This window comes from Sminthopsis crassicaudata, chromosome 2 (assembly GCF_048593235.1).
Source record: "Sminthopsis crassicaudata isolate SCR6 chromosome 2, ASM4859323v1, whole genome shotgun sequence".
Classification (NCBI taxonomy): Eukaryota; Metazoa; Chordata; class Mammalia; order Dasyuromorphia; family Dasyuridae; genus Sminthopsis; species Sminthopsis crassicaudata.
The window spans coordinates 519,530,664-519,550,914 of NC_133618.1; the positions used below are offsets into that span (position 1 = coordinate 519,530,664).

The 20,251-nt window shown below is 34.3% G+C and overlaps 1 protein-coding gene across 2 annotated transcripts in view; it reads right to left on the bottom strand.

Annotated features, from left to right (window-relative positions):
- The window catches only part of MYEF2 (myelin expression factor 2), a 51,474-nt gene extending 32,847 nt beyond the window's left edge, over positions 1–18,627 (bottom strand). Inside the window, exons 1-8 of one of the 2 annotated variants that reach the window (XM_074294423.1) lie at positions 18,330–18,627; positions 10,328–10,536; positions 8,967–9,019; positions 7,647–7,654; positions 7,454–7,547; positions 1,592–1,783; positions 670–823; positions 14–63 (exon numbers count right to left, since the gene is read on the bottom strand). In XM_074294423.1, coding sequence (XP_074150524.1) covers positions 14–63; positions 670–823; positions 1,592–1,783; positions 7,454–7,547; positions 7,647–7,654; positions 8,967–9,019; positions 10,328–10,536; positions 18,330–18,502 — 933 coding nt within the window. In that variant the 5' untranslated portion in view covers positions 18,503–18,627. The remainder of the gene's footprint in view (positions 1–13; positions 64–669; positions 824–1,591; positions 1,784–7,453; positions 7,548–7,646; positions 7,655–8,966; positions 9,020–10,327; positions 10,537–18,329) is intronic. The other variant, XM_074294422.1, reaches the window with a different exon arrangement.
- Positions 18,628–20,251: the final 1,624 nt, after the last annotated feature.

Here is a 20,251-nt window from a genome sequence, read left to right on the forward strand (position 1 = left end):
GGCAAGGACTCACCATTTTCACATGCATAGGTCTATCAAATAAAAACTGTCCATTGAACATAGCTGAAAATTCAGTCAAGGAAAGCTAAATCAAATTACTGAATGTGAACTTTTGAGAAATCAACCAAACAAATAAACCCCATTTTATACTTAAACAATTACAAATATTTTGAACAATTATTTCCTAGGTTACTAAATACTGTAATAGCCTCTTTTAGGTATACAAATATTGGCAAATAAGACATTTCTCTCTTTTGTTTTTATGTTTTTTAAAAGGCAAATATAAGATTATTTAATCCAATAATTGAAAAAAGAAAATACAATGTTTCCTTTAAATGTATATATATACTATTGGTGAACAAGGGATTATATAAAACAGCTACCTTTATATATATGACTAAAATACCCCATATATTTTAGTAGGACAGCACTGTAATGCTATTTCAAGTTTTAGGAGTGACTTTAGTACTTGGATGTAATAAAGGTCTGCATGTACTGGAGACTAAAGTCTAACATACAGCTAAGCCAAGTACAGTGCAAAGAAGGCACAAGGCAACAAATTATACCAAATTCCACTGGCCTGAACTTTAACAATAAAAACCAAGGGGAAAATGGTATCAGACTCCTTCAACCACATTAGATATAATACTAAAATGTAAATTAGGATACAGATTGCTTGAACTGCTTCAATTGCTTGATCAAAAGTGACTGTGCCCATTCCTCTGCTCTTGCCATCTTTGTCTTCTTTAATATCTGCCCGTTTTACTGTTCCAGCTATGCTGAACACCTCCTTTAGCTTCTTCCAACCAACTTTGAAGTCAAGCTTAACATAAAATTATATCAGTTATGTTACTAATATACCTGTCTTCCCAATTATACACAACAAAATCTTTTCTAAACTCCAAAATTATGATACCGAAGAACTATAATTCTTACTACCAGCATACAACATATCAATAATTCTCAAATAATAAACTGTATATCTCAAGTTTTTTTTTTAAACTCACTTATTAAATCACATCTACACATCCCCTTCTCCTTAAAAAATTTAATTCCCAAAAGTCTCACCTGCTCAATTAACTCTGAGAAACATCTCAGTCCTGACCAAATTACACATTTGACACTTTCTACTAAAAAAAATTAATATTGAACAGTGTTAATTTAATTTGCTTTCTTAAGTACAGAACAACTGGACAGGTGTTCTCCAACAAACCAACTACAACACATGACAATTCATGAATACATATAATTCATGGACCAGATATGCAGAACTACCAGGAAAAAACCCATTTACCAACATAAAAATAAGAGCACATGCAGAAGAAATAAAAGTTAAGAACTGTACAAGTGTTTAATCCCACAGTTCTTTTTGGGGAGGAAAACCTAAGCTAAAATAATTGTATTTATACTCCCAATTTGTAGAAATGTATTTTTACTTAAGAATTTAAATAGTTACTATTTCACTTTTATTAAAAATAAGCAAAATGTTCTTGTAAAACCCAAAAGCAATTTGGCCAGTGACAATGAACTAATGAAAAATTAGAACTAAATATCTGAACAACAGAAATTTGAGACTAAAGCTTAAACTTACATTAGCAACAAAAATTGTAGAACCAAGTCTACCAGCCTGCAAATTACTGATAACCTCAGGAGGAATATTTGGATTATTGAGAATGGAAGGTGGTAAATTCATCAACCCCGAACCCATATCAGGGACATGTCCTCCTGGGAATGATCCTCCTGTACGTTGCAATGCCCTACGAGCATTTTCTCCATCAGGATCCTATAACACACATTGAATATTAAATACCACTAGATGAATCAATATGTCTAAAATCATTTAAAACAACTTGAAATTCTATAGAAACTAACACAACTAGCTCAATATTAATGACCATCTTACAGACCTAGCTGAAGTATCAGTATTTATTACAGGTAGAGACTGAATTATTCTTATACATAGAAAGGAGCCCTGTACAAAGTCTGGGGGTAGATAAAAGATTTCAATCTCCAGGGATGTCAGTTGAACACCTTTTTCCAATCACTAAAGTCACTTAAAGAACTTGAAATTAGTTTAAATTTACCTCATATTAAGATATACAACATATATACAAAAATATATACCCTAAAAAGAAGAAAAGTACTTACCTGCAACTTCTTTCTTTCCAAAATGCAGCTGTAGTGAATTCTCACTACTGATGATCCCCAATGAAATACAATATTTGGACTGATTAGCAAATGCAAGGCTTTAAAGCCAAGTTACATGACCCAGGGCTTTGAAAGAAAAGTAATTTTAAAAATCCCTCCTCTATGTAGTCTTAGTCCTTTCCAGAATGGGAACATTTAACTATTCCTTAAATCCTTTCACTCTACTGAAGTGACTATGATCTTGAGACCAAAAGTGGAGAAGAAAGTTTTTAGTTAGACTGGATTAGAGATCAATCCCCTCATACTGTCAATAACAAAAGATTATTATCTGAAAAATATTTTATTTTTAAGTGAGTCAGAAGTGAAACAAGCTCAAAATGTTAAAAACTTCTTCACCTACTTTTACAAAATACACAATGTATCTGTAATATATCAAGTGCTACCTGAACAATTAAGGTCTATCAACCATTGAATACATTTCTTGCAAGAGCTAGTAGGCTCAGAACAAAGCCAGTCATAAAGGTAGAGGAGCACTGGAATTTGCTGGAGAATGTAGGAAAAATCATAGGAGGTAAGGGGAAAATAACGATTCAGGACTGCAATGCTAATGAAGCATGGAGAATATTAAGAGCTCTCTGCTCTTGTATTAACTGATCCTAGATTGTCATACTTTCTAACACTGTAGTATGTTTTATTTTTTGGTTGTTAGGTTGGACAAGGAAAATGGAGCTGAAATTTCATGAACTTTAGGTATAGAAATTGGTACTATAAAATCCCTTTTTACTTGACTTGAAACATAATCTGCTGGGGTAGCTAGGTGGTGCAGTAGATAGAACACTAGCCTGGAAGTCAGGAGAACCTGAGTTCAAATCTAGCCTCAGACACAATACTTCCTAGCTCTGTGACCCTGGGCAAGTCACTTAATCCCCTCAATTGCCTCGGGGAAAAAAAAAAAAGATATAATCTATTAAGTCTTTTTTTCTTCACATCTCTATGCTTCTAGCAATGCCCTAGCTTTTTTAATCTGTTACTTTCAATCTTCTCCAACTTATTTGGTAAAAGAAAATAACCAAATTCTTTATTGCTAGACCTAAAATAAAAGTAAAGGGAATCTAAGAGGCCAAAAGGGCTTGTCTGTGAATAAAGCATACTACTTTTAATCCATATTTGTGGTATTTATTTTGGTTTTTGCTTCATTTTTGACTCTCCACTCTGGTATAGACAGCTGAAGTTGCTAGATAAATTATTATTACTAACAATTAACACTGCTTGAGAAGGTACATGGAAAAACAAGCAATTTTTGTTTTTATAAGTTAAATGAAAATTTTCATAAAACTTAAAAATTTAATGTCATATTTCAAAATGGAAAAGAAGTCAAGTTTTATCAATCAGAAGAAACAAAGCACTCTATAAATTGGATCTCTATATTGCTACAGATATAATAGTAAAAAATGAGCCAATTCATAACCATAGTACCTTTCTCAAGAGGGCAAGCCAGTTTATAAATACAAATATGTATAGAATTTACATGAATCTTCATTTAAGAATGGATTTATACTACAACTATGGCCTGCCTTTTTGTATTCAAAGGTAAAACATTAGCTATTTTTCCAATTTTGTTTTACATAAATAGTGATTTGTATTTTATTAGGTACAATAATAGGCTATATAGAGTTATCTACATTCACCCATAACCTTTGAGATCAATAGCATGCTTTCTGGGAAAATGTGTTGAAGGACTACTTCCTGATAAAGAATTATGTTTTATTTCTTTTTTTTTTTTTCTATAAAAAGCTAACTGAGATTATAGTGAGATCATTGTTTCATTCTTAAAGAAAACTAATGACATCTGAAGGGTGGTGTCTTAATTTGGAAGTAAAGTGGATTAAAGTGAGGCAAAGCTGTGCAAAGTCATTGGCCTTTCACTCTCTGCTCCAGTCATCAGAGTCCAAGAGCAAGACATGGGTCAGGAAGACTGAAGATGTCCCCAGATGTAGTGAGAATCTTTGGCCTATTTTAAGCTAATGCCTTTCTCAGATCTTGGTTTGTCTAAGATAAAATCCATTCAGTAGTTAAAGGCTAGGTAAGAATGGCAAAAGATAGCCTAATTTGCCTTCTCAAAAGAATCAATTTGGGACAGGAAGACAGAGTTTTTGGCCAGAACAGCAATAATTTCTATTTATATTCCCTTGGGGCAATCAAAACCCAAACAAGGAGAAAAACTGAGGCTTGGACTACAACTTATTATTGGCCAATCAGAACCAGAATAATTTGGATTTAAAGATATAGTCAAGTAGGGAGTGAGATCAACACTATATCTATGCTCAATTATTAACCATGACAAAAATGAACTAAGGAGTATAAATTTCAGATGCACTGATGGCTTATTCTGAACAGATATTCAAGAAGACTTCAGTAGATAAAAAACAATGTTGATGCTAAGATACTCATGAAAACAGAGTATAGTTTAAGATCCTAGAAGATGAAAGGTTAAGGCCCAATTCATTCCATCATCTTTACTACATAAGTAAAGAAACTGAGACCTAGAGAGATTAAGTGACTTGTTCAAGGGCACCTACTAGCAGATTTAGGATATGGATCAGGGTTACAAAATCCAGCACACTGAACACATCCATGTGCTGTCAACATTTTTCTTTTGTAATTATGTCTTTTTAATAAATCATAAACCCTTGAATTTTAATAAATGTAAAATTTTACTAATTTACAAAAATTTTTAATGTATAATTAATGTATAATGTTGATGAAAGCAACAAATATAAGCTAATTTCCTACATGAAAAGTGAATTCTGAAAGACTTCCATAGTACCAACTCATATGTAAAAATATCAAACATATCAAAATAACAACAAAAACATTATCAGTGAAAAAAGTATATAATCACCCTCATCTTCCTTAAATTTAAAAATATATTTTGTTCTAAAGGTTTATTCTTAAATTGGCTGATCAACCTCATTATACATTTTTGTCACAGAAATAATGTTATAAGATATGCCAGGTACCATAGGTTGCCCCATTGAAAACCAAAGCTTTTCAGCTCAGATAGTACCTGAGGCATAGTACTAATAGCAAAATTGTAACAATACCTAATCTTCATATTATTATCATCATAACATATAACCATATTATTTCTATGGAGACTTGTCAGTATTAATGTTGACAATTAACGATCCATTAAAATTAAGAGATCTTTACTAGCTACTACTAGATAGTACTACAAGTAGAGGGGGAAAAAAAAAAGAAGAAATGAGTTAGGAGTAAAAACATGTTATTTATTAATTTGGAATACATAGTTATACATGTAACCAATATGACTGGTCAAATAAACTTTATTCCAGTGTTTAGGGGTCTTTACTGAAACACTGACTAAGCATCTGCTAAAATCCAATCTCACAATCTTGGTAAGATTTTTATTTTTTCAAATACATACAAAGATATAAATATTTACAGCAGAGTGGGAAAAGGAATGAAGAGGAGGGTATTTTATTGTGAATAAACCACAACTTGAATATTTGGAAAAGAAAAAAAGTATATAACACTAAACAACTAATATTTAACCCCATATTCATGATATCTCTCATAGAAGATTTAACAAAAGACTTGAGATTTTCTCAGTTGGCAAACTCTTTGAAGGGTTCCTAAGTAGATAAGTCTAAGAGAGTTGACTAAGACTTGATAATCAACATGGCTAAGTAATTTGTTTAAGATCACAAACTGGTATTAGAGGCCATATCCACACTAAAGCCTTCCTGATAACAAGGCCAGTATTCTGTCTACTTCCTTTATTTGCCATATATAAAATATTATAAATGTCCCTCATTTAAGGAATTATTATAATTAGGAAACTTTTGGATCTTAATTACTCACATTTCTCTCACAAAATAGTTAAAATAATATAAGTGGTCACATAAAATGGTGGTAAAAATAAATTATTATGAATCACATTGGCTCAAATCTCTTTCCTTTTCCACTCCAGAAAAATTCAATTTAATAAATAATTAAGCATTTATATATTTGTATTATTAGAGGAGACAAAATTTACATAAGATAGTGTTAGATTAAAGAAGGTAAATTACTGTGCTGAAGAGGCTTAAATAATTAAACTCCTCAAAAGAATACTATGGTTTCTAAATCAGGATTAGAAGAATATTAGGTGGTGTTTTTTTCCCCAAAATGGTTAATAGGAACTATGTTTTTCAAGACTGCATATGTAATAATCTATATCAAATTGCTTGCCTTCTAAAGGAATAGTTTACAAAAATGATGCTAAAAATTGTTTTTTTACTTTGTAAAAATTAAAATATAAAAATGTGGGGGGGAAATTCTAAGTGTCAATTATCAAGTAAGGATTATTTTGAGATATATGTGTGTGTTTTTAGCACAACTTTTCATTTTAAGGTTATTAAGATTTTGCACTCAGATTGACAATCCAATTCTCACGCTGAACTGCAAGTGGTATTATTTGCCAAAAAACCAGTGATCCACATTAAACTGAACCTTAAATGGTAACAGGAATTGTCTTTTTTTTTTTCTTTTCTAATTCTAAAATTTCTTTCTTAGCATTTTTAGAGACAAATAAAAGCAGAAAAAGATTATAATCTAAATTATTACAGATGTGGAATATAGGGTCTTAATGAGCTAACTTTTCCCACTAACTATTTCATGATCATTTTAGCATTTAATGTTCAATGAAAATAAGTCTTCATAAATATTTTAAATAGTTTTCCTCCTTTGTCCTTCTCTCCCTCAAAATATAATATACTGTTTTAAAGTCCATCAATTCAGGGGCTCTGTGTCTTACTGACAAATTCAAATGCTTGATTTATAAATTGTCCTGAAATCATTAAGCAGGCTAATATAGGGTAGAACCCATTATTATGATTTTAAAATTGAGTTCTTATTTGCAGTAAACAATAAAATATTAACTTTATTAAGCATAAAATTTACATTATCAATTGTACAGAATGCATAGTCTAAAAGGCAATGGAAAATTTCTATGTTAAACATTGAACACTTGAAGCTGGTTTCTTTAAATTTCTAGCTCATTTAGATAATTAAATTCCTCAACTTCTGCTTATGGTAACATAGAATAAAACAAAAATATAGATCAATTACAAAAGGAGAAAAAGAAAATAAATGAATTGAGAAGTATAACAATCACTACAACAAAATTTAAGTAGGTTTCTATGCTAAAGAAAATGTTTCTAATGAAGCTAACCCAATACAAAGTGAAAATATATAGACAAAAAAACTTCCAGTTTAAAATTTCAAAATAAAAAAATCTTACCTCTTTAATATTCAGTGGTCTTCCACTAAGATCATATTTATTCATAGTTTCTAATGCTTTCTTTACAAATTCTTCATCTTTGAACTCAACCACACTTAGGGAAGGAAAAAAAAATTGAAAGTTTTTAAGTAATTATGTTTCTTTAAACTAGAAGTTGAAATTTTTACTTTAATATATTAAAAGTCATCCTTACCCACAACCCTATATCCGCGAAGATTTGTCAATATATGTAAGAGAAAAAAAGGTTTTGGTCAGTAAAATTAACAATAGATTTTAACATTTTAAGTTACTGTAAGATAGTCATTTTAATTATTTCCACCTCCTGAACAAATGTAAATTCTAATTTTCAAATCACAAAAAAGTTCTCTGTAAACTTATTAAAATACAACTATCAGTAGAAATCTAATATTGTCATGTAAAAAGTCTTATTTTGAAATTACATGTTCTGTGAAATAAAAGTTTAAAAAATGCACTATGCAAATAAAAATCAGAAGAGCCAGAAGGAATCATTTAAGATATCCAATATAATTACTTTTGAATAATTAAAATGTCGAAAGCATTTCCAAATTCTGTATTGTAAAGTTTTAAAAACTTATACTCTTTAATTCTACCAAAAACAAAACATTAACCATATAATTATTCTCATGTCTTAAAAAATGTCTTTCACAGATGAAAGGCTGCACCAAAATTAAATATGAAAAATTCAGATGTGAAATAATTTGTAGAATTTTAAAATAATTACACAAATGATTAATACCAATCAAATTGGCAGTGAAATGTTTTTACTAAGTTATATTTCTCATGCACCCAACAGATTTTTTTTGCTCACAATCAATCAACAAGCATTTATTAAGCGCCTACTATGTGCCAGACACTGTGCTAGGCGCTGGGGATACAAATGGCTAATTATAATCATTTATTTAAAAAGGGACTTCCCACTATATCCTTCACTACATTACATTCTTTGTTGCTGGCAATCAAAGTCTACTACCAACCAATTCCTTCCACTTCATTTAATAATCTAGTTCATTAATACCAATGGTTAAGAGTACTGCCTCTTAAGTAATCCTGCAAGCTCCTAAATTAGGCTCTTCAAAAGTTTCAAACATACATTCTGAATTAACACCTTTAAGCTACAGGCCTGCCATAGGCCTTACACTTAGGAAAATTTATCAATTCGGTGACTTAAAAAAATAAAAAAGATCCCTTAAGACATTCAGAACACAACAAAAATCCTATGTTAAAATCTATTGGCTAAAAAGCATTACCTTAAAGCATTAGGAAAGTAAACACCATTTTTGTAAGCATTTACAACACTCATCCCTTCCAATCAGCTAGTTTGATTTTCATGACAGTGTCAAACTTTCCAGTATAGAAACCTCAGATCTTTCAAAATAAAGTAAAATTTTAAAAATGAAACTTACTTTCCAAAAAACTGGTACAATTATTAAGCAAAAAGTAAACTGCTGAGGAACTTTTAAACCTCTAGCAGATTATGGCCCACAGCACTTACCCTTGATTTTCCTTCCGAATCCTTAAAGAGCTCCACGTATGTAACCTCACCAACTACATAAGACATACAAAAGGAAAATACCAAGAAACAATGCATTTAAACACCAATATCTTGCTTTACTGTGCCCCTGTGCACAACTCTACAAAGAAGCACCTATTATTCACCAACAATCAAAACCAGACCAACATACCTCCTATCAATGGCTATATAAATTTAACTAATTTTCAGAAATATACAGCATCCACATTCTCTAAAAAAGCTAAACAACTATATTTAACCTAATTCATACTACAAATCATATTTTGGCCAGCATGATATAGTTGGTGAACAAATGCAAAGATATACAGATAGTCCCTTAACCTATCAAATTAAAAACATCAACATTAGCACTTTTCAAGTAACTTTTGTCATCCTACACACAACAGCTGTTTTAAGGTGACTTTCTACCTGAATGTCTTCAATCATGTTTGCCTTCAGTAAGCTAAATTTACAAGTCATATTTCACAGCAAGCCACACACTTTCTAAATGAGTTCAATGAATAAAACCAGTCAAATAGTTGTCACCTTACAACAGATACACCAGTGCAAAGTTTTTATTTATTAAAAGGGAGCAGCCTCAAAGCCAAGTGCATACTTTGCATAACTTTTTGAAACTCAAATTATCAAAAGATAAACAAAACTAGCTTTTGCAAGATCAAGTATTAGAATGATTTCCCCCCCAAACCATCCAAATACAATAAGTTTAGGATTTTTAGGTTATTCTGATATCAAAACTGCAACAGCAGTAACGCAATTTTTATAAAGAACAGAAGAGACAGCATCATGGCAGTCATGACAATGCAAACAAAATTAATTCCACAGCCAGATTCCAGACTCCTCCAAGGAAATACAAAACAGCTTTTGAAAAAAAAAAAAAAAGATCAGGCCTTATTCATACATTAGCTCACTAAGTGTATTACTTAACAAATATAATACACTCATATTTTTGCTTTCTTTTTTTGTAGAAAAAACATCCAACTATAGACAAACCTTGATTAGTGAAATTCATGATGGCATATGTATGCATATACACATATACACATGTATATAATTTACCTATACATACATATGCTGGCTCTCTAGTATAATGCTAATATTGCAAAATATGTATGTTTAATTTACATTTTCTACCTTGGAATTCAGATGCCTCGAGTGAAAAAGGAGGGAAAGATAATTTAGGTCCGAAGACATCAAACAAACAAAAAATGTAAAAAATGAGTCTGAGGCTCCAGGGAATAAAACATTTGTATTAACTACTTATCCCCTCTCCCTTTTCTATATGAAATGGATTATCAAGAGTGGGTTATTGCAGAAATAGTTACCTTTTTCTCTCATAAGATCTTTTATAGCTTGCCATTTCATGTCATATGGTATGTTGCTAATAAAAACTCTGTTACGGTTAGGACCTTTCTTTTCCCCAGTGCCCAAATTCTTGTCCTTTGAATAAGGATGAAATCTATTTGCCTTCTTATTTCCTGTAGACTTTTCTTTTAAGTCAGATCTCTCTTCTTTTACAGAGTCATCATTCTCCCTAAAGTTTAAAAAAAAAAGAGAAAAAGTAAGAGAAAAATTTAGCTTTGCTTTGAAAGTAACAATCTACATCAAATATATATTTTTCAAATCTGACATTTCAAAAAATATTTCCTTGCCACAAACTCTAGAGAGGAAGATGAAGATTCAGACTCCTAGCTCATGATGCCCAAAGCACAATAATTAACCTAACTCCATTTCAAAATACAGTGCACTAGTGCTCACTTGGGAACTAGACACAAACAGGCTACAAACATTTAAACTACTATAAAGTTCTGCACATTATTTTTCTTTTGTGATTTCATCAGTGCATGGAGCTCTCAATGAAGAAACTCCATCCACCAAAACAATTCAGAACCAAAACTATTAAGAGAATTGCCCAGGATTTTAATAAGTATAGTAAGTGCCCAGGATCACACAGCCAATAGGTGACCATGGTACAACATAAATACAGGTTTTCCAATGCCCAAATAAGTTCTCTTTGCTTAACCTAGGACCCGATAAATTCCAGCACTCCTTTTATTAGATTGTAGAAAGAAAGAAAATAAAGAAGATTAAGTCATTCTATTAGTAAGCATTCATGATAGTAAGTAGTCTTTCCTTTGGAGAATTATCTTTTGGGAGGGGCAATAGGACTAATTTTAGAGCTTTTCAAAATTAAATTTATTAAATGAAAAACAGCATTCTCACTTTTGTGCAGTTTATTCCATTCCCAGGAAATAATCTGGATCATAGGAACTTTCTTCCCGCATACTACTACTAAAAAAAAAAAAAAAAACCCAAAAACAAAACTTCTAGGCTAACTTGTTTAACGTTTTCATTTATTGGTGCTTTAAACCTTCCTATGTTAAGTTTTTAACTATAAACTATGATACCAACACTGTTATTTTTTTTAATTACCGCAATCAAGCTATTAAAAAGTACTTCAGTGAAGTATTTCATTAAATTATTAAATTTTAGTTTAAGTTTATTATATGTAGCACACCATGTGCCTCCTACTTTAAGCAAACCCAATATAAGAAGATACGGACTTTCTCTTATATTCTTTGTTTAAGAAAATAAGACATGGTAATTAGCAAAACAATCTAGTACTTGCTAAGAAATAGAGGGGTGTTGAGTGGATTACACAATACATAGTAATATAACCATAGTGATCTAGTGTTTAATAAACCCAAAGATTCAAACTTCTGATACCACTGCTAGTTCTGTATCTTCCAAAGTAATTTTAAAAAGTAAGGAAAGAATCTATTTGTATTAAAATATTTATAAAGGCTTTTTTTTCCCTCCACTAGCTAATAATTAGAAATTGAGGGGATGCTCAACAATTAGGGAATGGTTAAACAAGTCGTGGTATATTATTGTAATAGAGTATCATTGTACAATAAGAAATGACAAACAGAACGATTTCCAGAAAACCTAGGAAGATGTACACAAACTGATAAAAAGTGAAGTGAGCAAAACCAGGAGCACATTATATACATAGTAAAGGCAAAACTTTATGATGAAAAAACAAAGATGACATAGCTATTCTCAGCAATACAATCCCAAAGGAAAAATGATGAAAAATACTATCCATCTCCAGAGAAAGAGCTGATATTGCCTAAATATAGACTAAAGCATACTATTTTTTTAATTTTCTTTCCTTTCCCTTCTCTTTTTTCCTTTTGTTCTTTCTAGTCTTGCACAAGGCAGCTAATATGGAAATGTTTTACTTGATTGCCCATGTATAACCTATAATCATCTCAGGGAAAGGAGGGGAAAGGAGAGAATAGAATTTGGAACTTAAAACTTAAAACAATGAATGTTAAATTCGTTTTTAAATGTAATTGGGAGGAATTATATTAAGAAAGAAAGAAAGAAAAAAGAAAATTTCCAGATTCCAGGGAGTATTTGATAAAAATTCCATTTCCTAACAGTTTTTTCAGTAACATTTTTAGCCTTGAGAAAAAAAAAGTACACAAAATAATGAATTAAAGCACATCTGTATTAAAAAAGGAACTAGACAAATAATTTCAAATTCTATTTTAGGCCTTTTGAAATTTTTATTTAAGTTAATGGTAATTATGTATTACTATTATCATAAGATATATGGAATTCTAGGGATGTTTCTAATATATATATAAGATTATAGTTCTAGGGATATAAGGAATCTCATAAGTCATCTAGTTCAACTGTTTTCCTCATTATGAATATGAAGTAACAGAGATATAGATAGATTAAAAACTTGTCCAACATATAGGTAGTATGCATAAGTGGCAGGATTTAAATCTAGCATTCTTTCCATTGTACTATGCATACAAACAGTAGGTTAAAATGGGATTTAACAAATCATTATAACTTGAATGCTGAGTAAACGGATTCTCAGGTCAGTAAAAATCTACTCTGTTCAGATCAGGCCCCAAAAAAGATATGTATAACAAAATGGCTTTTCTAAAAGTTTACAATCTAATGGAGAGGAGGAGGAAAGAAAAGACAGTAATACAAATACTTCTAATTCATACTATCATAAGTGCACACAAAATGCAATGCAAGATTTTGAAAGAGAGATTATGTTGGGAAGGAAGGAAATTGGAGAGGTTTCATGGAGGTAACAAATTTGAATTGGGCTTTAAAAATATTATGTAGGCAACAAATTGGCAAAGGGAGATATGAATAAATCCAATCACTTTAGAAAGTAATCTGGAATTATTCAAAGAAAACGGCCATACCTTTACACCTAGAGATTCTACTACTATGCATACAACTTTTAACTCAATAATAAAGACTCTACATACACGGAAATATTTATAATAGCACTTTTCATAGCAGCAAAGAATTGTAAACAAAATAGATACCCATCAATTGGGGAAATGCCTAAAAATATGATATATTAATCTAAAAAAGCTAATGTGCTGTAAGAATTCATGGATATGACGAATACTGACAAGCATAGGAAGACTTAGCTGAACTTATTCAAAGTGAAGCAAACAAAATGCCAGAAAAACATATTTACAATAACTACAATAATGTTAAGTGAAAAAAAAACAAAAACAAATCCTTCAAAATTATGACCAAGCTTGGTCCCAAGAAAAGATATGTGAAAACATTTTCCCTTGCCTCATTGCAAATGTGGGGGACTTATGGTTTGAAACTCTATAATGTCAAATAATTTCAAGATGCTGACTGATTTTAGTATTTGCAATCTCTTTTTTAAATTCTATATTATAAAGTATAATTCTCTAGAAGGGAGAAAGGAAAGAGGAAGGGGAAAATTGGGAAATGCAGGTAATATAAAAACCAAAGTATCAAAAAATTTTTTTTTTAATTGAAAAAGAATAATAAGGGGCAGCTAGGTGGTACAATAGATAGAGCACCAGCCCTTAAATCAGGAGTATCTGAATTCAAATCCGATCTCAGATATTCAATACTTCCTAGCTGTATGACCCCTGGGCAAGACAATCCCAATTCTCTCAGCAAAAAAATAATTAAATAAATAAAAATAAAAGTAATAGTAAGTCAACAAGCAGAGACAGAGGAAAGGAATTTCAGGAACAAGGAACATGGGATGAGTGCTACAACTATGAACAACATAAAAGTGAGAAGTAGAACTAAATCAAAAGACCTGGTTTTATCACCACTTTCAAATCTGCTGCTGTACAACTAGCACAAGGAGGAAGGGGTTTTCCTCTTACTATCAGATTCCTGGAGGGGGCACCACTCCCATGGAAATGATAATTATAAACAGCTGCAGGCAGTTTAAACCAACTGGTGGTGCTCAACTCAGATACAATTTCCTTGGCTCATTCAAATATGCCAACACAAACACAGCTCTGACCAACTTGACCTTCCCCCCTATCTCTCCAAACATTTCTGTAACTCAGCATCTTTTCTTCATAGATTTTATAGTCTCCTGTTGATGGAAAATCCCTTTCAGAATAAGAATATAAAAGAAATATTACTCCTTGATTTAAATAAGAAACTGAAGACTAAAAAATGCTACTGCTATTTGCCATACCAGTTGCTATTTTAAATAAGTTGCTACTTTTCTATGTACTATGAAATGTACTTTCCTTCTAGGCTATTAATTTTTGAGATCTCTAAAAATTGTTTAAGTTGATCACAAAACAATTGATAGCTCTCTTTATAAAGCACTTTTCCTGATAGAAAAGATTTAAGAGCCTGAGATAATCCAATTTCTTACATAATATATTTAGAACATCCTTTTAAAATTAGTCTTGTTAAAAAAAAAAAAAAGCATGAGTGAGTTTCTCAATTTTTCTCCAACATAATAAGACTTAAAAAGACTTAAAATGCTTACTTGCAACATGAAAGCTAAATTTAACATTTTTAATCTATTAATGAATATTCTGTTAATGAAAAACCTCAGAACTACCTAAAGAATCTAAATTTCATTTTATTTCCCCCCCTACTTTTAGTATTTAATATCAAAGAAGTTCATGGTAGTTTGAGGGGACAAAAATAAGTCAAATCCAGTTCCATTTCCTCAAACAAAATATGCTGATACTTGCTACTTCACTAGTAATTCCCCTATTTTAATTAAAAAAGACATTATCTCCATAACCTCAAAAAAAAGTTACTTGATAATCAAATTAATAAAAGCTATTAATGGCATGATATACAGATTTTAAAAAACAGAACAGGTAGCACATACCTTAGGATTAAGCAGGATTAATCATAAGAACAAAATTGGCCAACTTCTGTTTTAATTGACACTTTCCAAAAAATTACTAACCAAGTCTATTGAGTACTGATCAAGAAACTTACAAAGTGATTACCTATGTTTCATTCACCTGTTCAATTTAATAAAATTCAAAAACCATTTGAGGAGCAGGAACCATCAACTTGGGCAATCAGGAAAGATTTCTTAAAGGGGGTAGCTTATGAGTTGAGCTTAAGAAAACTAAGGATTCTAAGAGATGAAAATGAAGATCTTTGCAAACACAAAACTTGCCTATTTATGGCATAGTAAAGAGGTATGTGTATTAAAAAAAAATTTACCTTATATTAATTGTATGGCTAAACTGATAGCAAGAAGGCAAATTCTACTAGTGAATTTCACAACATTGACCCTCACCTCATTCTGAGGAACTTCCATAGAAATCTGTGATGTCTCACTATTTAGGCAAGTATATACACAGTAAAAATAATTTTGATAAATAACCTACTATTCACAAAGATACATTCAATCCTGCAAGAAATAATGTTTCCCCTCTACCATATGGGGCCTGGTTTCTCTATACTTGAAAGATTAGCTCTACTATAGTTTCAGTTACAAACAACATATATAAACCTGAGAGATGAGCCAAAAATGAGCAACTTTATCATCTACAGCAAATTGTCAGTCAACACTAAAAAAGGCAATATTCAAAACTGATAAGATAGCCAAGTAGTTCACACTATTTTTATCAAGATATAATCGCTCCCAAAAATTACTTTAAGTAAAAATAATGCACCTAGTCATAAGTTTCTGTAGAATCCAGACTAGATTGCCAAATTGGTCTGACAATCTTAAGAGTCAAATCTTAATTATGGTTTATAGTATTTACATATAAAGCAATTAAGTGCCTTTGGAGAGAAGTTGTGCTATTCCAGTGTAATTCTAAGTAGTGTAAAAAGAACAGTTCACCTTCTCAAATCTTTTCCTAAATCATTTAGTCTCCTTCAAATTTAAAGAGAAAATAGATGATTCCTTTATTCCACCTGAATTTGTAGATACAACAAGGGTGAAAATGTTTAGACCTAATGGACACAAGCTCAATTTACCAAATGCCCCAAGTGCAATTGGTTTCAATAGGTAGATGTCATTTCATACAATTTAAGGCTTTAATCCTCTTGTCCAGACCATCTTGGGGATGTTGTTTACATATACGTTTGAAAAACTCACCTGTACTTCCAAGTTAACAGTTCCATAATTTCCTACCCACTTTGGAAAGATAAGGCCCTCAAACTACACAATGTGATAAGCACAGTAGAAATAACTCAATTACTTTCATTTCTCATGAAACTTAATTATACCTAAAGTTTCTTATACCTGCATTTGCCCTTAATCCAAAATGTGACCCCTACTTTTTCTAAACCCACTCAAAGGCAAGCTAAAATTAAATACCAGACTAGAGAGAAGCATCCTAACCTCCTCCTTTACTCTGGTCACCCCAACAAATCTTGGATTCCAAGGTCTGTGGTGCCTAGCAAAGGGTACAGAATGAAAATAATTTTCCCTAATTAATTGTGAAAATTAGCAAAATTACCCCTTCCCTGTTTAAATTAAAAGAACAATAATTAAATTTTTCTTTTTATCTACATATTTACTTACCTTCCTCAAGATGTCTGAAAGACTTAAAAAGATGTTTTCATATATTAATGCATCTCCAATTTTACTTAAAAGGGCTGTGAAATGTCAAATGAAATTTTACCATCTTTTGACAAGATTACCCTTTTTACCTTTTTCACAGAAAAGGACAATGGTAACTTACAAAACTCTCAGAAACCTAGAAATTGTTTAGAATTCCTATCCACCATTCATGGCTACCTTACAAATGAGGCAACCCTTATAATAGGGTTTTGGCTTTTTGGGGGGACAGAGGAAGAAGGAAAGGGGGAAACTCTAAAGCTGAGAATCAGTGTTTCCTTTAGAAGTTAGAAGAATGAGAGCAAAGTTTCTTGTGTGATCCTTGGAAAATACCTTCCACTCTCAATTTTGTAACTTGAAAACACTGGGACTAGATGCTCCCTCAAAGTTTCTTCTAGCTCTAAATCTATGATCCTATAAATTCTCTTCATTTTGCCATAGGAGAGACTTACCTTCTCACAATAACCCTGAATTCTGAAATATTTCCCTCCCCATCCTCTACCATTGGATCTCAAAAACAAAGTTTTATTGTACAGAAGGGTTTTCCTTTTAATATAACACAGTACTAAACTTCCCTTCTGTAAAGGTTAATTTTAAAAGTTCCCAATTAAGGAAATTATCACATCATGTGAAACTATCCTGAGTTTTCCTAATTCAAAATGAAATAAAAGATTATATGTACATATATAAATGTATGTGTATGTGTGCACATGCGTATACATATACGGAGATGTGTCTCAGAAGTCTTAACTACACTAAGACATTTGGGACACCTTGCATATTTTTTAATTCTTTTAAAACATCTCAGTTTGAGAGCTGTCAGGTGATGTCATCGCTGGACCGTCTGAAGTGAAGAGCGAACATTGAACTACTGTTCTTTAAAAAAGGGGATCACTTTCCCTGCAAGTCCTAGCGGACTCTGAATCAGCTGCTCCTGGACACAGTCACTTGCTCAGGATAGGAGGGGCAAGATGAAGATACCAGGACCCAGCCTGGCCCTGGGATGGAGGAGGAGGAGGATGATGATGGTGATGATGATGGTGATGATAATGATGATGATGATGATGACGACGATGACAATAAATCGGAATAACGCCGCCCGGCCCCCACCTCCCCCAGACGTGCGAACCAGCGCAGGGTCCACGATCCGACCCTCCTCCCTCCTCCCCTCCCCGGAGCGCCCTGACCCGTCCTCACCCGGCGCCGCCCCCCTCAGTGGGGAAGCCCGGAGAAAGGGTCGGACCCGGCTGCGAGGGCGTATTGTTCTCCCTGCGGGAAAGGCCTAACGGGCTTCTTCAGAGCCTCGGGCTCGGGTAATCCGGCCGCCTTTCTCTGCCCCGAGGTCCCCCCCGCAGGGCAGCCCAGGGAAAGGGGGTGGCCTGCAGCGTCCCGACCCCTTCCTCCCATTTTGGCCCCCTCCCCCACCCCCGAGGAAAAGACAATACATTTTAACGCCATTGGAGTTGCCTCCGTGTGGCGGCTGCTGCTTCTCCAGCTCCTGCTGTGGCTGTAGCTGTTCCTGACCCGACTCTTCCGGCTGCTCCGGGGGCGACAGCTGCTGACGCGGGGTGTCGTCGCTGGCGGCCCCGGGCACCTCGGGCTTGTCAGTCTCTGCCATCCCACCGCCCGCCGCTGCCTCCGCCACCTGCACTGAGGGGGGCTCCGAGCGCGACAATGGCGGCGGCAGGGGAAGCGGTAACGGATCCCGGTTTGAAAAGGCCCCGAGCGCTCGGCTGCCCGGATCTCGCGAGAACGGGTCGGGACTGGTCCGGGAGGGGATGGGGAGATGATGGGGCGAGATGGGTGCGAGGTTGGGGGAGGATTTGAGAAGGGGGGTCCGGGTGGGGCGCCGCCAGGGGTCAGCCAGGTGCAGCGCGCCGAAGCCTTGCCACGACCCCGTCGCACCAGCAGGGCGGAGCCAGAGCGCCCTGACTGCCCTCTTTCCCTCACGAGAGGGTAACTCAGCGGCCCCCCAGCACCCTGACTCTCAGCCGCACTTCTGTAGTTGGGAGACAGCGTGGGATACTGTAGCGCGGGACTGTGCCCATCCCCCGTGCGCATTCATCACCTGCCGTGGGTGCGCGCTTGGGCTCCCGGCTCTCCTAACACCTCCCCGGGAGCGTCCAAATGCACCACTCGGTGCCCGTGACGCGCTCTGCGGGCATTCAGTACATACTTAGGGACTGAACGATGCCCACTCACTGCGAATAACGATTCGGGTTTCTAGGAGACCAGAGATACCGACGTCTCCTGAAGGCTAAGACTTCTGCACATCACAACAGGGCTGCATTTTAAAGTTTTGTGGGCAGTAGTCAGCGCCGGGAGGGGGTGGGGGGAGGCCATCCTTCCATTAAAAGTGCTAAACAACTCATTCTGGGTGCTGCCAATAAGTCTTTTTCAGCTTTGGGGTATGTTTATTGTGTACTAATGGGAATCTTATTGGAAGTCTTTGAGGACAATCAAATAAATTTAATTACGGAGTTTTAAAATATCGTTAAATTTTTTTTTTCTCCCTAAAGATGGAAGAGAAATCCATCAAACTCAAATCCGTTCCTAAATCACACGCTCTTAAGTACTATAACGGTCTGCTTCAGCAGGAGGTTTCAGAGCTCTTCACAAAAGCTTAATTTCACAGACAGAGAAGAAGACATCCAGAGATTTAAGTCATTTATAAAACCTCCCCCAGAAAGTGGTTGGTCAAGCGTGAAATGTAGAACTATAGACTCAGCGCTGGAACAGACGGCCACGTTCACAGTCTCTGCCCCTCCATTTGACAAGTGAAGAAACCCCGGTCTAGAAGGAGGAGGAAGTTACCTGCCCGTGTTCACAGAGATAGTGGGAGAGCTGAGGAGTCCAAATTCTGAGTCCAAATCCAGTCCCCTCGCCATTGTGTCACACACAGGCTAAGATTCCACTTCCTTGTCCTCGCTTCTGATCTCTGGGAAGGGTCAACAGGGACAAAGCACATTCAGAGAGCTCATAAGGCCACAGAGTTAGCAGTGAAAGGGGCGTCAAAAGTTCTACTCCTGGAGATGTGAAACTCCGAATCCAAAACAAATCAAAATGTAACTGAAAAGTGTTTAACAAAAAACAGAAATACAAAAAATAGCAAACGCTAACTTGTGGCTTTTTTAGTAAATATGTTGCCTCAGGGATCTGTTTCTATTTGAGTTTGACGCCATTGATCTAACCCAACCCCTTCATTTCACAGAAGAGAAAAGTGAATCTGGATAACGTGAGCAACTTGTCGGGAATCGCGCACGGGGAGCAGGAGGGACGATTTGGACCCAGGTTCTCTGATTCAAGACACTGCTCTTTCCACTATATCATGTTGCCTCCCATACGCTTTCCCTTCCCTTCCCCATTT